Source organism: Lithobates pipiens, unplaced genomic scaffold (genome assembly GCF_037356315.1).
Source record: "Lithobates pipiens isolate NorthernLeopardFrog02 unplaced genomic scaffold, aLitPip1_a1.2 Scaffold_16, whole genome shotgun sequence".
NCBI classification, from domain to species: Eukaryota; Metazoa; Chordata; class Amphibia; order Anura; family Ranidae; genus Lithobates; species Lithobates pipiens.
The window spans coordinates 24,626,294-24,647,968 of NW_027507748.1; the positions used below are offsets into that span (position 1 = coordinate 24,626,294).

General features: G+C 46.1%; 1 protein-coding gene across 3 annotated transcripts in view; it reads left to right on the top strand.

The window, feature by feature from the left end:
- The window catches only part of GRAMD1C (GRAM domain containing 1C), a 233,444-nt gene that overhangs the window by 187,043 nt on the left and 24,726 nt on the right, over positions 1-21,675 (top strand). For all 3 annotated transcript variants that reach the window (XM_077479690.1, XM_077479691.1, XM_077479692.1), the window contains 5 exons: positions 2,122-2,240; positions 3,540-3,663; positions 13,676-13,862; positions 15,050-15,190; positions 21,378-21,496. In XM_077479690.1, the coding sequence (XP_077335816.1) occupies positions 2,122-2,240; positions 3,540-3,663; positions 13,676-13,862; positions 15,050-15,190; positions 21,378-21,496 (690 nt within the window). The remainder of the gene's footprint in view (positions 1-2,121; positions 2,241-3,539; positions 3,664-13,675; positions 13,863-15,049; positions 15,191-21,377; positions 21,497-21,675) is intronic.

Sequence of the window (21,675 nt, forward strand, 5' to 3'; positions counted from 1 at the left end):
ACTAATGTATCCTGAGTTGTAGACCTAATCATTAATTTTATTTATTTTTGGTAGGTGTTCCCTGAGCCCGGAAAGATATTTTAAGGGTTCCTCTGTGTTGAAGAGGTTAAGAAATAGGCTGCCCCAGAGGAACCTTAAAATTTTATTTTCAGGTCTTGGGGAATCCCGCAAAAAACAATTTATCCATTGATAGTGGGAAAATGCCCTTTACATTGATGGTCGGTGAGAAGAATGTTCCTTACATTGGTGATCAGTGAGAAGAATGTCCCTTACATTGGTGATCAGTGAGAAGAATGTTCCTTACATTGATCAGTGGGAAGAATGTTCCTTACATTGGTGATCAGTGGGAAGAATGTTCCTTACATTGGTGATCAGTGGGAAGAATGTTCCTTACATTGGTGATCAGTGAGAAGAATGTCCCTTACATTGGTGATCAGTGGGAAGAATGTTCCTAACATTGGTGATCAGTGAGAAGAATGTTCCTTACATTGGTGATCAGTGAGAAGAATGTTCCTTACATTGGTGATCAGTGAGAAGAATGTTCCTTACATTGGTGATCAGTGGGAAGAATGTTCCTTACATTGGTGTTCAGTGAGAAGAATGTTCCTTACATTGGTGATCAGTGGGAAGAATGCTCCTTACATTGGTGTTCAGTGAGAAGAATGTTCCTTACATTGGTGATCAGTGGGAAGAATGTTCCTTACATTGGTGTTCAGTGAGAAGAATGTTCCTTACATTGGTGATCAGTGGGAAGAATGTTCCTTAATTGGTGATCAGTGAGAAGAATGTTCCTTACATTGGTGATCAGTGAGAAGAATGTTCCTTACATTGGTGATCAGTGGGAAGAATGTTCCTTACATTGGTGATCAGTGAGAAGAATGTTCCTTACATTGGTGATCAGTGAGAAGAATGTTCCTTGCATTGGTGATCAGTGGGAAGAATGTTCCTTACATTGGTGATCAGTGAGAAGAATGTTCCTTACATTGGTGATCAGTGAGAAGAACGTTCCTTACATTGGTGATCAGTGGGAAGAATGTTCCTTACATTGGTGATCAGTGGGAAGAATGTTCCTTACATTGGTGATCAGTGGGAAGAATGTTCCTTACATTGGTGATCAGTGAGAAGAATGTTCCTTACATTGGTGATCAGTGAGAAGAATGTTCCTTACATTGGTGGTCAGTGAGAAGAATGTTCCTTACATTGGTGATCAGTGGGAAGAATGTCCCTTACATTGGTGATCAGTGGGAAGAATGTTCCTTACATTGGTGATCAGTGAGAAGAATGTTCCTTACATTGGTGATCAGTGAGAAGAATGTTCCTTACATTGGTGATCAGTGAGAAGAATGTTCCTTACATTGGTGATCAGTGGGAAGAATGTTCCTTACATTGGTGATCAGTGAGAAGAATGTTCCTTACATTGGTGATCAGTGAGAAGAATGTTCCTTACATTGGTGATCAGTGAGAAGAATGTTCCTTACATTGGTGATCAGTGAGAAGAATGTTCCTTACATTGGTGATCAGTGGGAAGAATGCTGCTTACAAATACCATTGGTGTTATTCAGCCAATTGGCTGTGATCCCAGAACTATGCAGAAACCATCAAATGGACATCAATCGGACACATTTCAAGTGACCCCCCTAGAGGAACCCTACGATTAACCTCTGGTTGAGAGAATAGCTGGTCTAGAGCAGAGGTCTCCAAACTTTCAAAACAAAGGGCCAATTTATTTCCCTTCAAACTTTAGTGGGGCCAGACTAAAGCCAGTGGGAATAGAAAATGTCCTGGCATTGGTGTGAGTAAACCATGCCATAGACTTGGTGGTCAGTGGGAGTAAAAAAAAAAAAAAAAAAATTGCATCATTGGTGTTAGTGGGAGGGGTAGTTCCCCATAATTGGTACCATTAGAAAGAATGGTGCGCAACCACTGGTGTCAATGGGAGACAGTGTCCCAAGGGCCAGATAAAGGCAAGCAAAGGTCCGCATCTGGCCCCTGGGCTGCAGTTAGGAGACCTGTGGTCTACAGAATCGGGTCCCTGACCCAGAGGGCCCAGGAGAAGTGTCTGAAGGCAAATAATTGATATATAAACAAAACATGTGACCTCCATAATTCCTCTCTCCACAGAGTCTGACCAAGAAGGAGTTCTGGCAGCTGGTACAGCAAAGCTATGGCACAGAGCTGGGCCTGAATAATGAGGAGATGGACAGCCTAGCTATGCCAGCTGAGGACACCGGGGCAGCCAGGTGAGAAGGATCTAATCTATCTAGTGGCAATAATGTTGTATGTTCCCAAACCATTCCCCCTTCTCCTTCTTAATTCATTAAAAAAAACATGTAAAGTAAATGGCCTGAGACTACTTGATTTTGCCATTTTCGCACAGAACAATTGGCCTGGGTGCATACTGATGTTTATTTTTGTTAATAAAGGACTTGTCAAAAATGGTGTGTTTTATTTTTAAACAATTTTGGTGACTGAGTACGGGTACTATGCACCCTATATACTCAATTACATGAGGGGGCGGCGACATCTGGGGGGCCCTCTTAAAGAGGGTTTCCAGATTCTAGCAAGTCACCCTCCGCACCCACATAACCACTGGGCAAGGGTTGTGGGAAGAGGCCTTTGTCCTAATCAACATGGGAACAAGGTGCTTTACTGGGGGGGGGCTGGTATGGTTTAGGAGGGGGGTGTTCACCCATCCTCTCCCTTTCCTGGCCTGCCAGGCTGCATGCCCGGATAAGGGTCCGGTATGGATGTATGGGGGGGATCCCACACCTTATTTTTTATTTATTTTTTTGTTTTTGCTGTGGGGTACTCCCTTTAAAAACCATACCAGACCCAAAGGGATTGGGGGGGGGGGGGCCCATGGCATGGGTTTTTAATTTTTTATTTTTTTTACATTCTGCTGACAGTGGGGAATCCCCACTGATAGCAGATGAGACATGGCGGCCGCCCAATCTTTAACCAGCTTCTCAATGAATCTGAACATTTTTTGCTTTTATAACTTTTTTTTTTTTTTTTCGTATTCATTCAGTTTCAATACTATGTCCTGAATATTCATGCATTTGAAATCTCCAAGCATCTGAATCTCTGAAAAAATAAAATTTTTGTCAAAAGAATCTGAACAAACCAAATCGCACATGTCTATTAGAAAGCCAGCGGGCGCCGACTCCTTTTAACAACTGATATCTCATCCCTGCTGCTGACGGCAGGAATGAGTCACTGGTTGTCAGGATGCCAGCAGGTGCCAGCTGGTGCCTGTTACTAATGTACCAGGTCAGAATGACTGCAATTTGTTCGGGTTCCAAATCCTGTAATGGGCGACAGCAGTGCAGAACGATTCCTGGTCACACAGGACGGAGTCATCAGAATAACTGTGATGTCTTCACCTCCTTTTATTTGAATAGTACGGTAATATATCATACAATTCTGCCGACAGTTATAATCATCCAGGACTATAATGACAGTTATTAAATTGGGATGCAGTAGGTAAATAGTTGTTTCTTGATGCCGGTCACGTTATTCTGAGTCTCTTCTGTCTGCAGGACTCTAGGCAAGGCAGCGAGTGAGGATGCAGGAGAGAAGGGTGAGAAGACGTCTCGGGGAGCTTCCCAGGTGAGGGATGGCATCTCCCAGACTGAGACCGATTCGCTGAACATCCTACAAATGGTGAGAATCATCCTGCCGGTGGGTGTATCTATGCTGGTGAGGAGTGTAGGATGGGGGTGGGGGTTGGCAGGTAGTGATGGCCGAACGGTTCGCCCGGCGGTCGTTTCGCGGCGAATTTCCGACATTCGCGGTCCGCACGTTCGAACGCCTTTTTCCGTCGTTCGCCGCGGCGGACTTACGTGTTTAATGTATACAAGAACTTTAACCTTTGGTGACACGTTTATCATGTGATACAGGACAGCCAATTGAGACATGACAGCACATGGACACTTGTACATTCCCCCTAACCTATAAATACACCCGATCCGGTGGCCATTTTACATTCTTTCTTCTGTTACGATAGGGACAGGTTCCTGTGTGGAGTAGGGAGAGATAAACCACTAGCTATTTGGTACACAAAAGTTCTTTTCAGGACTGGTATAGGTGTTAGGTGTTGATAGGTTTGCTGTGCTGCTGATTCTTGCAGCAGCCTGAGTGTCTTTTGTTAGTTTAGAGAAAGGGAAAGGACGGTGTATGCTACAGGGACAGCCAGATTAGTCTTTCATCATCATCATCATCATCATCATCATTAGCTGTTACTATCAAGGTCCACAAAAGAGCTGTTCCAGTAACCACTAATCGTTCTCTTTTTTTGCCAATTTGTATAGGGACAGGAAGGAAGCAGTGTTGTCAGGCAGTGAGGGTAATTTTAAAGACTTGCTGTTATTATTAGTTCCACAAAGGTTCTTTTCAGGACTGGTATCAGTGGTACAGTAATAGGCTTGTACATGTATAATATTCTTTCTTCCAAATATAGAAAGGATATTATACTTGACTGCTGCCCTTCTGCTGCAGTCTGCTAAACATTCACAACTCACTTGTTCCACAAAAGTTCTTATAAGGACTGGTAACTTGGTATAGGGTGCTACGGTACATAGGCTTGAGTGCGGTACAGTCTGCTGTTCTGTAAGGACCGCTATCGGTCCACAATAGATAGGGTTGACGTGCACCACTGCTGACCGCTGCCCTATACTGCAGCAGTCCTTCAGCGGTATAGGGACTGACGTACAGTCTGCTAATCACTAACACACAACCTGCTTGTTCCACAAAAGTTCTTATAAGGACTGGTAACTTGGTATAGGGTGCTACGGTACATAGGCTTGAGTGCGGTACAGTCTGCTGTTCTGTAAGGACCGCTATCGGTCCACAATAGATAGGGTTGACGTGCACCACTGCTGACCGCTGCCCTATACTGCAGCAGTCCTTCAGCGGTATAGGGACTGACGTACAGTCTGCTAAACACTAATACACAACCTGCTTGGTCCACAAAAGTTCTTATAAGGACTGGTAACTTGGTATAGGGTGCTACGGTACATAGGCTTGAGTGCGGTACAGTCTGCTGTTCTGTAAGGACCGCTATCGGTCCACAATAGATAGGGTTGACGTGCACCACTGCTGACCGCTGCCCTATACTGCAGCAGTCCTTCAGCGGTATAGGGACTGACGTACAGTCTGCTAAACACTAATACACAACCTGCTTGGTCCACAAAAGTTCTTATAAGGACTGGTAACTTGGTATAGGGTGCTACGGTACATAGGCTTGAGTGCGGTACAGTCTGCTGTTCTGTAAGGACCGCTATCGGTCCACAATAGATAGGGTTGACGTGCACCACTGCTGACCGCTCACCTATACTGCAGCAGTCCTTCAGCGGTATAGGGACTGACGTACAGTCTGCTAATCACTAACACACAACCTGCTTGTTCCACAAAAGTTCTTATAAGGACTGGTAACTTGGTATAGGGTGCTACGGTACATAGGCTTGAGTGCGGTACAGTCTGCTGTTCTGTAAGGACCGCTATCGGTCCACAATAGATAGGGTTGACGTGCACCACTGCTGACCGCTGCCCTATACTGCAGCAGTCCTTCAGCGGTATAGGGACTGACGTACAGTCTGCTAAACACTAATACACAACCTGCTTGGTCCACAAAAGTTCTTATAAGGACTGGTAACTTGGTATAGGGTGCTACGGTACATAGGCTTGAGTGCGGTACAGTCTGCTGTTCTGTAAGGACCGCTATCGGTCCACAATAGATAGGGTTGACGTGCACCACTGCTGACCGCTCACCTATACTGCAGCAGTCCTTCAGCGGTATAGGGACTGACGTACAGTCTGCTAATCACTAACACACAACCTGCTTGTTCCACAAAAGTTCTTATAAGGACTGGTAACTTGGTATAGGGTGCTACGGTACATAGGCTTGAGTGCGGTACAGTCTGCTGTTCTGTAAGGACCGCTATCGGTCCACAATAGATAGGGTTGACGTGCACCACTGCTGACCGCTGCCCTATACTGCAGCAGTCCTTCAGCGGTATAGGGACTGACGTACAGTCTGCTAAACACTAATACACAACCTGCTTGGTCCACAAAAGTTCTTATAAGGACTGGTAACTTGGTATAGGGTGCTACGGTACATAGGCTTGAGTGCGGTACAGTCTGCTGTTCTGTAAGGACCGCTATCGGTCCACAATAGATAGGGTTGACGTGCACCACTGCTGACCGCTCACCTATACTGCAGCAGTCCTTCAGCGGTATAGGGACTGACGTACAGTCTGCTAATCACTAACACACAACCTGCTTGTTCCACAAAAGTTCTTATAAGGACTGGTAACTTGGTATAGGGTGCTACGGTACATAGGCTTGAGTGCGGTACAGTCTGCTGTTCTGTAAGGACCGCTATCGGTCCACAATAGATAGGGTTGACGTGCACCACTGCTGACCGCTGCCCTATACTGCAGCAGTCCTTCAGCGGTATAGGGACTGACGTACAGTCTGCTAAACACTAATACACAACCTGCTTGGTCCACAAAAGTTCTTATAAGGACTGGTAACTTGGTATAGGGTGCTACGGTACATAGGCTTGAGTGCGGTACAGTCTGCTGTTCTGTAAGGACCGCTATCGGTCCACAATAGATAGGGTTGACGTGCACCACTGCTGACCGCTGCCCTATACTGCAGCAGTCCTTCAGCGGTATAGGGACTGACGTACAGTCTGCTAAACACTAATACACAACCTGCTTGGTCCACAAAAGTTCTTATAAGGACTGGTAACTTGGTATAGGGTGCTACGGTACATAGGCTTGAGTGCGGTACAGTCTGCTGTTCTGTAAGGACCGCTATCGGTCCACAATAGATAGGGTTGACGTGCACCACTGCTGACCGCTGCCCTATACTGCAGCAGTCCTTCAGCGGTATAGGGACTGACGTACAGTCTGCTAAACACTAATACACAACCTGCTTGGTCCACAAAAGTTCTTATAAGGACTGGTAACTTGGTATAGGGTGCTACGGTACATAGGCTTGAGTGCGGTACAGTCTGCTGTTCTGTAAGGACCGCTATCGGTCCACAATAGATAGGGTTGACGTGCACCACTGCTGACCGCTGCCCTATACTGCAGCAGTCCTTCAGCGGTATAGGGACTGACGTACAGTCTGCTAAACACTAATACACAACCTGCTTGGTCCACAAAAGTTCTTATAAGGACTGGTAACTTGGTATAGGGTGCTACGGTACATAGGCTTGAGTGCGGTACAGTCTGCTGTTCTGTAAGGACCGCTATCGGTCCACAATAGATAGGGTTGACGTGCACCACTGCTGACCGCTGCCCTATACTGCAGCAGTCCTTCAGCGGTATAGGGACTGACGTACAGTCTGCTAAACACTAATACACAACCTGCTTGGTCCACAAAAGTTCTTATAAGGACTGGTAACTTGGTATAGGGTGCTACGGTACATAGGCTTGAGTGCGGTACAGTCTGCTGTTCTGTAAGGACCGCTATCGGTCCACAATAGATAGGGTTGACGTGCACCACTGCTGACCGCTGCCCTATACTGCAGCAGTCCTTCATCGGTATAGGGACTAAGAGTTTTGTCACAGGGTCATTTAAAAAATGACAGGCAGAGGAAGAGGCAGGCCCTTCCGCAGGGGTGGTAGGGGTAGGGCAGGAGCAACAGGCTTGAGCCAAAGTGGGAAGTTGCAGAAGGTGCGTTCAATTACTTTAAAGGATGCACCAGACTTGGTTGAGTGGCTCGCTCAGCCTTACTCTTCTGCACCCTCCTCATCCTCTCGATCTGCACCCTCTTCTTCACTCTCTGCTATGTGCACCCCCAAAGACACTACCACCAACAACACGACCACCACCACCACCACCACATACCTTCCGCTTGAGTCACTGGAATTATTTTCCGATCCATATCAAGAGGACATTTCTGATGCGCAGCCACTCTTGGTATTGGATCAGGAAGAGGAGGTAGCAACAAGCGCTACTCAGCAGTCTGACGCCAGTACCCAGATCAGCCCAAGGAGGAGGTTGGTCCCCGGTGTTGCTGCCTACTCCGAGATCTCTACTTATAGCGGTGGGGAAGGTGACGTTGATGATGACGTGTCTAGTGATGTCACGTGGGTGCCCACAAGAGAGGAAGAGGAGGGGAGTTCAGAGGGAGATATGGACCAGCAGATAGGGAGGAGAAGCAGCAATGACTTACATTGCACAGCAGGGACAAAGCAGACTGCAAATGTATCAGGAGCGAGTCATCGACCATGTACGGTCACATCTGGCGCTCCCAGGACACCGGCACATGGCTCCGCAGTGTGGGCTTTTTTTAACGTGTCCGCTGCTGACAATAGCGTTGCCATCTGCAATCTTTGCAGTCAACGCGTTAGTCGCGGTAAGCCCAATACTCACCTAGGGACGACCGCCTTAAGAAGGCACATGAGCAGCCATCACCGAGCCCAGTGGGAGCAACGGAACACACAAAGCCACACTGCAGGCTCTCACCGTCCAGCCTCGTCTTCTACTTCTCCTTCTCCTCTCTCCTCACAATTGTCCTCCACTCCACCTTCCATCACGCCAAGCTCACATTTTTCTGCAAAAAGGCAGGCTTCCGTGGGCCTAATGTTTGAGCGTAAAAAAATGATGACGCCGGATAACCCTCTTGCCCAACGGTTGGCGGCTGGCTTGTCAGAACTCATAGCCCGCCAACTACTGCCATATAAACTGGTGGACTCGGAGGCCTTTCGCAAATTTGTGGCCATTGGAACACCACAATGGAAGGTCCCAGGAAGGAAGTATTTCTCAGAGAAGGGCATCCCAGAGCTATATGGCCATGTTCAGCGGCAAGTGAATGTATCTCTGGCACACAGTGTCGGTGCCAAGATACATCTGACCACAGACACGTGGTCTAGCAAACACGGGCAGGGAAGGTATATCAGTTTTACTGCCCACTGGGTGAACCTTCTGACGGCCGTCAAGCATGTAACCCGTGGCACCCGTGTAGATTTGGATTTACCGCCACGGATTGCATGCAGGCCTGACTCTTCTTCTCCTCCTCCTACTCCATCCTCCTCCCTCTCCTCCTCAGCTGCCTCCTCCTTTTCCGCTGCTAGCGTCTCTTCCACTGCACCGCCCAAGCTCCCCAGAACCTATTCCACATGCCAGGTGAGACGTTGCCATGCCGTGCTGCGTCTGTTGTGCCTGGAAGCAAAGAGCCACACTGGCCCGGCACTCCTTTCAGCTTTGCGTTCACAGGCAGATGAGTGGCTAACACCGCTCAATTTGACAGTTGGTAAAGTGGTGTGTGACAACGGTGCCAATCTGCTTAGCGCATTGAAACAGGGCAAAATCACGCACGTGCCGTGCATGGCACACGTCTTAAACTTGGTCGTGCAGCGATTCCTTGTCAAATACCCTGGGGTCCAGGACATCTTGCGGCAGGCAAGGAAAATCTCGGCCCATTTCAGAAGATCTTACACGGCCATGGCTCGCCTTGCTGACATTCAGCGGCGACACCATCTGCCGGTCAGACGTCTTATTTGCGATTGCCCGACGCGATGGAACTCAACCTTCTATATGCTTGATAGGCTGCTCCAGCAGAAACGTGCAGTTAACGTCTACCTGTATGAACTCTGCGAAAGAAACGGTTCTGGGGAGCTGGGTTTTTTTTCACCGCGCCAGTGGCTGCTCATGCGCGACACATGCAGACTTCTGCGGCCATTTGAGGAGATCACCAAACTGGTCAGTCGCAGCCATGGCGCCATCAGTGACATGGTACCTTATGCCTTCTTTCTGGAGCGTGCATTGCGTCGTGTCATTGATCAGGCTGTGGAGGAGCAGGAGCGGGAAGATGAGGAAGTCGCAATGCTGGATGAATTCCCAGGGGGGGCTACTCTATCTGAGACAAGTCAACAACAGGAGTCTGATGAGGAGTCAGAGGAGGATGGTGCCGGGGCGGATGAGCAGGAGCAAGAAGAGCATGCTTTAAACCTTTCTGGGATCCCTGTTGTGCGAGGATGGGGAGAGGAGAATGAAGAGGACGACATTATCCTGGATGATGAGCAGGAGCCAGGCCACCACACCGCTTCCACTTTAGTGCAAATGGGGGCCTTCATGCTCCAGTGTTTTAATAGGGACCCCCGTATAAAAAGCATGAGGGTCAAGGACCAGTACTGGGTGGCAACGTACTTAGACCCCCCGGTACAAACACAAAATGGCGGAAATGTTACCGCCGTCGCAGAGGGCTGTCAGAATGCAGCACTTCCAGGCCTTGCTTCGAGAAATGCTGCATTCTGCTTTTGCGTGCGCTGGCAGAGGAGCAATTCCCACTCCCAGAGAAGGATTTGCGGGTACCAATCCAACAGCGCCTGCAAGAAGAGGCCGGTTTGAAGATGTGTTGGTGACTTCGGATATGAGGTCATTCTTTCAGCCGACCCATCGACAGGTGTCATCCGGATCCAGCATCAGGGAACGCCTAGACCGTCAGGTGTCCGACTACATTGGGTTAACGGCCGATGTGGACGCTCTGAGGAGTGATGAACCCCTAGACTACTGGGTGGGCAGGCTTGACCTCTGGCCAGAGCTTGCCCAATTTGCAATCGAACTGTTGGCTTGCCCCTCATCCAGTGTCCTGTCCGAAAGGACGTTCAGCGCAGCAGGGGGGATTGTGACCGATAAGCGTACTCGCCTAGCTCACCACAGTGTTAACTACCTCACATTTCTAAAAATGAATGAGGCATGGATCTCGGAGGAATTCAACACATGTGACCAGTAGACCATGTATATGTCTATAAACTATTTTTTTAATCAAGCACACAGACCTTCTTAATTCATTTGGCTCACTTCCTTGACCCAAAAAAGCACACCGTACTATATGCCCCTACCCTCCTCTTTGAAGAGGTTGAGCGGTGTCATATTTCTACTGGGGCTGCTTATGATATCCCTGTGCTGTGCTGACTTCCTCCTGGGGGTTCTTATTATGAAGGGATCACACTATCCCTGTGCTGTGCTGACTTCCTCCTGGGGGTTCTTATTATGAGGGGATCACACCATCCCTGTGCTGTGCTGACTTCCTCCTGGGGCTGCTTACGGTGCTGCTGTCAGTGCTGTATGTCACGGTGCTGCTGTCAGCGCTGTATGTCACGGTGCTGCTGTCAGCGCTGTATGTCACGGTGCTGCTGTCAGCGCTGTATGTCACGGTGCTGCTGTCAGCGCTGTATGTCACGGTGCTGCTGTCAGCGCTGTATGTCACGGTGCTGCTGTCAGCGCTGTATGTCACGGTGCTGCTGTCAGCACTGTATGTCACGGTGCTGCTGTCAGCGCTGTATGTCACGGTGCTGCTGTCAGCGCTGTATGTCACGGTGCTGCTGTCAGCGCTGTATGTCACGGTGCTGCTGTCAGCGCTGTATGTCACGGTGCTGCTGTCAGCGCTGTATGTCACGGTGCTGCTGTCAGCGCTGTATGTCACGGTGCTGCTGTCAGCGCTGTATGTCACGGTGCTGCTGTCAGTGCTCTGTATTACGGTGCTGCTGTCAGATGCCTCTATCACGGTGCATGTGTCATTCCGGTATGTCACGCTGCTGGTGATCATCTCCTGCACCCTCTTCTTTGCCTACCCTGGTCCCTGACCTTCCCTCTCCTCCATTGCCTTCATTAGCTCCATAGTCCTGAATTGTTAGAACAATTTCCCAAATAAAATAAAAATGCTTGTAGTTATCGATCCCAAATTCACCTCATACATGTATTATGTCATTGTCCAGATGGTGGGACTACGTTTTACCCCCTAATAATTACCACGTGGCCGCAAATTCGACATGAAGGTTTGCAAAGTTCGCCTCCCATTGAAGTCAATGGGGCCCGCGGCGAACGTTCGGTTTCGCGAACGTTTGGGTCCGTTCGCATTTCGCGTTCGCGAAACGTCCCGTCGGAAGTTCGTCCATCACTATTGGCAGGCATGCTGAGGAGGAGGGAGAAGTGTTCAACAGGTGGGTGCACTGCTTTTACTGAGTAGGGGTCATGGGTGGGGGTGCTAGAGTGCTGGTTTTCTGATGGATAGGGGATCAGAGGAATCTATATTTCCACTGTGAGGCCAAGGGGGTGCTCTGTTTCTGCTGAAAGGAGGAAATTGGGGGGGTTCTTCCTTCCTTACTTCCTTCCTTCAGACTGAGGGGCAGGGGGTGCTTTGTGAATACCAAGAGAGGGCTACCGTTTATGCCAGGGGGGCCCAACCAGTGGCCCGCGACCTCCTGCTCTGGGATAGAATAGAAAGAATACTTTTATTAAAGGTCAGTTTATTACTAAAATCATAGTGTATAAATGGGCATATCTTTTCTGCAGTGGTTACTGGGCTGCTTTCAAACTGATTCACAGGTGCGGAGCAATTACCTGCACTGAGCCATAGACTTCTATTATTACCTGCGAGTTTGGTGAGCTTTCTGAAAGTGCACCAAACCTGCAGAATATAATAGAAGTCTATTGCAAACTGCAGGAAAGCCAAAGGTTCACTGCGTTCACGGGGTGTGGGTAAACCGCAGCGCAACAGTGTGAAAGCAACCTTGGACCCCTTTCACACGGTCAGTTCTGACAGTCCGACCAATTGGACCCTCCATTCACCTCTAATTAGTGGCAGACATAAACCGACTTGTTCTACCTCCAATACGATCCGCTAAAAAGTATTGTGGGCTGCGTGTCCGCTCTCCAAATGCAGAGTAGACACACACATGCCATTCACCAGCTCCGCTCATTGTGGCCCGCGACCGGTTACCAAGTTGTTTAAGTGGCCCTCACTCTTCAAAAGGTTGGGCACCCCTGGTTTATGCAATGTTTAAGGTCATCATGTATGGTTTTTGGGATGGTGGTTTTGATGTGTTTCTTGATGGAGGCAATGATGTATGTATGTATGTGCCTAAGTTCTTATTTTGGAGTAAGGAAATGTTACATGTCTAGACAGGACAAATATACATTGATTGGTCATAACATTATGCCCACTGATCTAATGTTAAGTAGGTTTCCCTTTTGCCGCCAAAACAGCCCTAACCCATCAAGGCATGGACTTCGTAGTAACATCCATATGAATGACAGGACCCAAGGTTCCCAACCGATAATTGCCCAAAACATCACGCTGCCTTAATGGCTTGCCTTCTTCCCATACTGCATCGGACTACAAGGACCCATCTTTGCTCTTCACGTAGATCAGTGAGCCTTGCCTGTCCATGACCCGGTCGCTGGTTCACCGGTTTTCCTTTCTTGGACCACTTTTGGTTGGTCCTGACAACTGTAGACCGAGGACATCCTACAAGAGCTGCTGTTTTTGGAGTTGCTCTGACCCAGTTGTCTAGACCAGTGTTTCTCAACTCCGATCCTCAAGGTGCCCCAAATTACTAAGGCAGTGAAACTGATCAAATTACCTGTGCAAAATAATGAAGAGTCTGAAAACATGGCCTGCTGGTGCGCCTTGAGGACTGGAGTTGAGACTGGAGTAGACCTTACAATTTTGGCCTATGTCAAAGTCACTCAATTCTTTAGGCTTGCCCATTTTTATTTACTTTTTTCTTGCTTTCAACACCAACTTCAGGGACGTGTTTGTTTGTTGCCTTTTTATATATCCCATTCACTTTCAGATACTATTGGAACAATTGAATCAATATTATTCATTTTACCTATCGGTGTATGTCTTCTAATGTCCACCTTTCCTTCCCAGATAGCCTCGCAGGTCATGCCAGAGGAGGGGACGGGGGAGAGGACGACGGGGAAGAGCCCCTTCCTGAACTCCAGCAGGCAAAGCAGCCTCCGTTCACACATTGGGACCCCCAGCCTGGCGCTGGATCTGAATGGCAATGAGAACCAGCATGCTGACAGGAGCAGCTACTCCGACTCCGCTGAGGATTGTAAGCAGGACATGGCTGGAAAATTATATAATGTACACTGTTTTAGCTGTGAAGATGTGTCCTTCCGTTCAGCTGGTCGTGTAATGCAGACAGTCCTGTCTGACAGACACTAGTAGAGGAGAGCTGATCGGCATCTCTCCTGATGGAGGGGGGAGGAGGTGGCTCTGTGCTGATTGTTAGCACAGCCCCCCTCAGGTGCCTGCCCAGGACCACCAGGGATGTCCTCAAACGACACCCACCAGGTATGCCACCCTGGACCACCAGGGATATGCTAATCAGTGATACCCATCAGTGCCATCTATTAGTGCCACCCATAAGTACCTATCGGTGCCACGTTGTCAGGTCAGCCTCCTCGGTGCCCATCAGTGAAAGAGAAAACGTACTTATTTACAAAATTTTATAACGAACCAAAAACTTTTTTTTTATATAAATTTTCGGTCTTTCTTAAAAAAATAAAAAAAAAAAAATAAAAAAACCCAAAAGGTAAACAAAAAACACCAAAAGAAAGCTCTATTTGTGGGAACAAAATGATAAAAGTTTTGTTTTGGGTACAGTGTAGCATGACCGCGCAATTGTCATTTTAAAAAGTGACAGCGCTGAAAGCTGAAAAATTTGCCTGGGCAGGAAGGTGGTAAAAGTGCCGGGTATTGAACGGAACCAATTAACCACTTCTAATCTTTTTTAGATGCGGCATTCGTAATTTTGAATAATTTGTAACTTCGGATAAATTCATATTCGTTAAGTTCGCCAACAGCCAAATTTTGAAAGATAATTTCAATACAAATATATTGGAGATAGAGAGAGATATATATATATATATATATATATATATATATATATATATATATATATATATATATATATATATATATATCTCTCTCTCTCCATTATATTAAATATATAATTTAATGGTTACTCTTAGTTTATTCTTTCGAATTTACTAATTGCGATCATAATGAATGACCTGAAAAATGTAACGAAAACAAATTTTTCATCAGTGCACATATCTAGTCTATACAACTGTGCAAGGCTGAAGGGAAGGCCGGAGGTCCAATTTAAAACCTGCTTAGGAGTGTAACCCCATAGCAGGTATTGGTGAGAAGCCAACATTAACTCTGGTCTGTGCTATCCACCGAGACATGTCTAACTGCAGTCCATGATTTAGCCGTGTTCCCGTTTCCCTCCAGGTGACAGAGTTCATGATGAACAGGTGGAAGGAAAATTATACATTAACCGGGTGTTCAACATTCGAGCCGAAAGGATGTTTGAGCTGCTCTTCACCCCCTCTCGTTTCATGCAGAAGTTTTACGCCTCCAGGAAAGTCTTTGGTAAGTCCTACTTAGACATGTGCAGAATGAAAAGATTTGTTTTCATTTTGGATCAATTTTAAGTTACTAATTTAGTTTCATTGCATTCATAACAAAATCCTTGTTTTTAGTTTCATTTATTCATTTTCAAACCGGGCTCAAATTTTTCCATTGGATTTAAAGTATTCAAATCAAAAATTTCTAATTTCAAAAGACAGCTATATTCTTTCTATTTGGTTCTACTCATTTATTTTCTATTCTTTTATTTTCTTTCCTTTATGTCATCCTATTCTGTTTTTATTCTTTTATTTTCATGTTCATTATTCTATTGTCTTTTTTTTTTATTTATTTTTTTATTTATTTTTTTCTATTCTATAAAGCGTCGTACATAGGAATTAACTTATTATTATTTCACTTCTATACCTAACGGTATTTGTTGCAATATGTTTCTGTTGTCAAATTTTTAATAATTTGTTTCATTATAATTTTTATTTCAGATTCTTTGCAGAAATTTTTATTAACCACTTCCCGACCAGCGCACGACGATGTACGTCGACAGAATGGCACGGGCAGGCACGTCCAATATTCAATGCCGCCTTGCCATCGGGAGCGCGCCGGCGCGCTCCCGCGCTGGTCGGGACCCCCGTGAGTCCGGTCGCGGGACCCGCGGACTCGATCGCCGCGGGCATCCCCGCGATCGTCTCACGAAGCGGCCAAATGGAGGAAATGCCGAGTAAACAGCATTTCTCCATTCTGCCTAGCAACTAGTGACATTGTCCAGTCACATGGAGCAGAGATCAGTGTTCACTAAATGAAAGCCCAACCCCCCCACAGTTAGTAACACACCCCTAGGAACACTTAACCCCTACACTGCCACCCACTGGTTAACCCCTTCACTGCCAGTGTCATTTACACAGGAATCACTGCATTTATATAGCAGTGATTACTGTATAAATGACAATGGTCCCAAAAATGTGTCAAAAATGTCCGATGGGTCCCCCACAATGTTGCAGTTACTATAAAAATCGCTGATCGCCGCCATTACTAGTACAAAAATAAATAATACAATTTTATTAATAAAAATGCTATAAAACTATCCTTATTTTGTAAACGCTATAACTTTTGCGCAAACCAATCAATAATCGCTTATTGTGATTATTTTTTTTTTTTTACCAAAAATATGTAGAAGAATACGTATCGGCCTAAACTGAGGGAAAAAAATGTTTTTTTATATATTTTTGGGGGATATTTATTATAACAAAAAGTAAAAAATAATGCGTTTTTTTTCAAAATTGTCGCTCCTATTTTTGTTTATAGCGCAAAAAATAAAAACCGCAGGGGTGATCAAATACCACCAAAAGAAAGCTCAATTTGTGGGAAAAAAAGGACGTCAATTTTGTTTGGGAGCCACGTCGCACGACCGCGCAATTTTCAGTTAAAGCGATGCAGTGCCGAATCGCAAAAAGTGGTCTGGTCTTTGACCAGCAACATGGTCCGGTCTGCAAGTGGTTAATTAATATATATATATATATATATATATATATATATATATATATATATATATATATATATATATATATATATATAATAAATAAAACAATTTTTTTTCCCTTGATGCATAAAAATTGTTACACCCAAGCACATAAAATACCACACACCTCCCCCAAAAAAAAAACCTTCAGAGAAAAATGACTTTTTTCATGTAAGGACACTTACCTGTCCAGGGGTCCCGCAATGTCCTCATCCGAGCCGATTCTTCAGTTGACTTCAGGTGCAGGTGGCGGCATCTCTTCCTGCTGCACATGTGCAAGTCTCGCTGCACCTTGTGAATGGGCCCGTAGTCTTCTGGGACCTATGATGTGTCCCTGAAGACTGCCACGGAAGAGGGGGGGGGGCGCATACATCCGGCTCAGTTCGCCGCGGTGATCTGAGCTGTAAGTGGAAGTGGGTACCTTTTTCAAAACCAGGTATCTGCTCCTCCCTTAACCCCAAAAACTGCCAAATGTGGCAGGGAAGGGAGGGGGCGGAGAGTGCAAACAAGTGAAGCTTCCCATTTTGGGGGGAGCTCTGCTTTTAAGTTGAAAATAGAGTGTACGGATTGCAAAATGTTTATCTTTTTTCAATAAGGTTGTAGCATGTGTGGCGTATATCAACAGATTTTATTTATTTTTTTTCTTCTATTTAAAGTGATTGTAAAAGATTACTTTGTAATAAAAAAAAAAAAAAAAAGTTATACTTGCTCTGTGCGGTGAATTTGCACAGAGTAGCCCCGATCTTCCTCTTCTGGGCTCCTCTGCCGGCACTCTTGGCTCCTCGCTCCCAATGAGTGTCCCATAGCAAGCCGCTTGCTATGGGGGAACTGATGCGGGCTTCCGACTGAGCCGGCTCTTGTACCAGTTCTGGTCAGTGAGGGTGTGTCCCAAATCTCTCTCCAGTCTTGTGTGGGGCATTTTGGGAAAGTGGAGTAAGTGTAAGCAAAATCTTGTAAAACCTGGACACTACGGGTGGGCGATCCGCATAGGAGTTCAAAAGGCTTTAAGTCCCTATGGGGTGTTCCAATGAATTTCCATCAGTGCTGTTACCGTTCTTTGGGCCTTTCAAAACTCATAAGGTCCCAAAGACCTTCTCATTGCACTCACTTTTCTCACTCTTCCTCAGTGACGAGTGGAAACACCCCAACATTATGTTTGCTTCACCATGTGCATATTAACCTTTTGGGGAGGATTTATGGAAAAAAGCTTTATTCCTGTAGTCGTGGCTCTGTCCCACTTTAATAAGATGACTACCAAATGTTTGAAGGCCCTTTTGTAGAACTCTCTTCTCTCTGGTGGGCCCTGCCCTTCACCTCACATTCTTCCTGTGACCTTTTTGTCCAACCATGAAAGCCTGGCTGACATCGCTTAAAGTGGAAGTAAACCCTTCTATCGTTTTCAGTCAAGGAAGCCGCCATCTTGGCCTCTAATAATTCTTCAACTGCCATAATGCTGCACATGTGATCAGTTATGAAACCAGCCATTGGATGGTTTGAAAGTTTGGTTGAGAGCACAACCAATGTGAAAGTTAGCATTTCCGGCATGCCGGGAATGTAAGTGTTTTTTTAAACTGGGTTTACTCCCGCTTTAAGAGTTCTTGGCACTTGATTTATAGAATGCATGTTTGGAGCAACTTACTGGGGATTTCAATTTCAGTTGTGATGGTCTCCTGCAGGCTTCCCGTCTTCTCTCTCACCTCAGTTTTCGGTTCATACATGCACATAGAGCACTTGGGTGCTAGACTGCATAACCTGCGTGTAAGAAGTGTTCAATCCACATGAACTTCCAAGGACAATGTCTCATCAAACCTAATCTTGATACTGTTATCAAGAACACCACTGATGGCCACAGCACACACCTTCAATAGTGGAAGAAGCCAGAGGAGCAGACTGGAAAGTCTTCTCCCTCTGTAACTGATAAACTTCCTTTTTCAGTTCTCCACTCACATACCAAAACCCCACCAAGTTAAGATCTGGTATTCACAGGGCAGGACTTACCATTGGGCTTGACTGGGCTCAAGCCCATGGGCCCCACCAAATAGGGGGCCCCGCCGAGATACATAGCAGAGTGTACTCAGCTCCGCTCACAGTCACGCCCAGTCCCACCCTATGATGGACATAACACAGGGACTGGGCTTGAACGTGAGCCAAGTCGAGTACACTCGGATACTCTCTGCTCCATTCGGGGACTGCAACAGGACCCGAGAGCCACCGAGATGCACCATTTTTAAACTTCAAGACTGCAATGACAAGGCTACACTGACAAGGCTGCAATTACACTGGACAAGGCTGCAGATGGATGGGCAAGGCTGCCGATGGACACTGATAAGGGTGCATGTATGGGCATTTACATGTAAGGTTTTTTTCCTTAAAATCCCATCCTAAACTTCGGGTGCGTGTTATACGCTGATAAATCCAATAATGTATAGAAGGTAGGGCCCGAAAGTGACTCAAGCCCGGGGCCCCCACCACCCTAAGTCCTGCTCTGGCTATTCAGTCTACCAAATCATCAAGTAAGCCTTATTTAGCATCTGGATACCCTCCCTTCCATACCTCTGTGTATGGCCAGACTCCAGTAACTGCAACATGTTCTGTATTATGCGGATCCTATCGTCGTCAACCTCTCTCTGGATCGGAACCCTATCCCTTTTTTTTTAATAAAGCACAGGATCAGTGGGTCAGACCCAGGAACGCCTGCCAAGAAAGACCCGGGAAGCATACTAACACTCGCCCTCCTAGCATTAACCTCAACCTGCTTACATGAATCTCCAGGCTTCCACTCTAGGCGTTTATCTTTAGTTTCCAAGACCGCTGGTCTAACCACTCCTAATGAAGACCTTTTCATGTAGCTCACTTCTGTTCATTACTGTGTGACTCTATGGGCTCTTAATTTTCTAAATTCACCATTTGAACTCATTGCCGACATTCCTCTCTATTCTCACTCACATTTACTTGACAGAACTGTGGAATGTGAAGGAGCCTGATAGTCTATAACCCTACTGTGTAAAACTTAGCCCCAGGCCCACATACACACCCGCCAGTCAGGTTTGCCAACCTCCCGTGACCTTCTCTTCCTTTTTTTTTTTTTTTTTTTTTTTTTTTCCGCTGAACACATGAAAAATTTACTGACTGAGCACATTTTTCTTTTACTGACGTCCTAAAATATGACATACTCCTAATATGCGCTAAGACCATCAATATTGAAGCAGTATAAACAGTATGTAAATATTAACAATACTCAGAACAAGTAATCTGCTGGCTTTGCAATGGAAAATCCTGAAAAAAAGGGTGACACAATGTGAGCATGATTAAGATGATGCAAGACCCGGGGCACCCTGAGATCAAACCAAAAAATACGTTATGCAGTATGTGTGTAGCCCAGTGATCAGTATGCATGGCCTTATTTTGGAGGGGGGGGGGGGGGGCTTAAAGCAGAATCTTTGCCTATCCACTATATACACTGCACACATACACCAGTCTTTGTACCCACAAAATATTTCTAATTACTGTAACTGATCGCCTCACAGACACACATAAACCTCAGGACAAAGGCTCATTATATAAAAATGAAAGGTTTCCATTACATATGCTTTTCTCTACACAAAAAAAAGGACTGACTGAGCCGGCCTCAAAGAGGAATTTCATTAAAGCCAGCAACTGTTGGAACAATGAACACCTTGGTCAGGACCAGTGGCAGCTGGTGCTAAAAAAAAAAAAATTTGGGGGGGTTTGTGACACACACCAGAACTGTCGCGGCTTCCATGTTAACCCGGTCATCTTTCCAAATCTTCATCCTCCTGATATACAGGAACGAGAAACCGCGAGTATTGATTTGCTAAAATCAAAAGTGGGAAGGTTCAGGGCGCAGTACTCTGCTCCCTGAGGACAACCTAAGATAAGCCAATTAGAGTTGCGGGCTCAAATCGCATGCTTGTCAAAAATTGACAGACCTAAAATCCTGCAGACTCTGCAAAGGGGAACTCTGAGGACGTGGATTTAAGGGGGAAACCCTGGAATCTGATGTGGAGGGGGACTCTGGTGACCACAGACCACCTTCTGCAGAATGAATACACTAAGGTAAGGGGGAACCTTTTTAGATCAGTGTCCCCCTTACCTTAGAGTATTCACTCCCCCCTTACATTGGTGATCGCCCCCACCCCCCACTCAGACTGTGTGACCTTTTTGGCTGGAACTGTCATTCACACTGACTGTTGCTCACAGGGGTGCATGCAGAGCACTGAGGGCCAGGCTTTGCCTTTTTGATCCTCTTCTCTTCCCAACTTCACTCCGAGTCCTGGGCCGGCGCTCCCCCTTCCTTCTCCCCTCATTGCATTTAGAGCCAAACTTGCATTTCGGAAACTACGTCATGACGTCACCGCGCCCGCCTGAGTACCATCTGCTCGGCTTTGGACCTGTGCATGTTTTCTAAAAAATTAACAGCTGTTCTTTTATAATAACTGAGAGCTCTGCATGTTCTAATGCCTAATCTGCAGCAGGCACTGACTTGGCGCACAATATAGTATGACACACCTACATTTATAAGATCATTAGTACAATGTTTATCTTGTCAAGATTACAAGTGACTAAGAATTGGAGTCTAATTATTTAGAGTGCTATAATTCCAAGATGACACATTGAGATGATACATTACTACATACATTTATTTTCTGTCTTCAGATCTGGAGTCTTCTCCCTGGCAGTCAGACGGTAATGGCAATCAGGCCAGGACACTGACTTATACCATTACCATCAACAACCCGCTGGTCGGGAAATTCACCACTGCTACAGACAAACAGGTACGATGAACTTTTGTAATGTGCCATGGCATGTGATTGTGCTGTTAATATGTTGGCAACGTAGTGCACTGCCTGAACTGAGTTAAAGTGGTTTGAAAACCTCAGGCATAAAATATGAACAAAGCATATCCCTCCTATAGTGTGTACTTGTCTCGCTTAAGAGCACTCCTTTTAGGGGA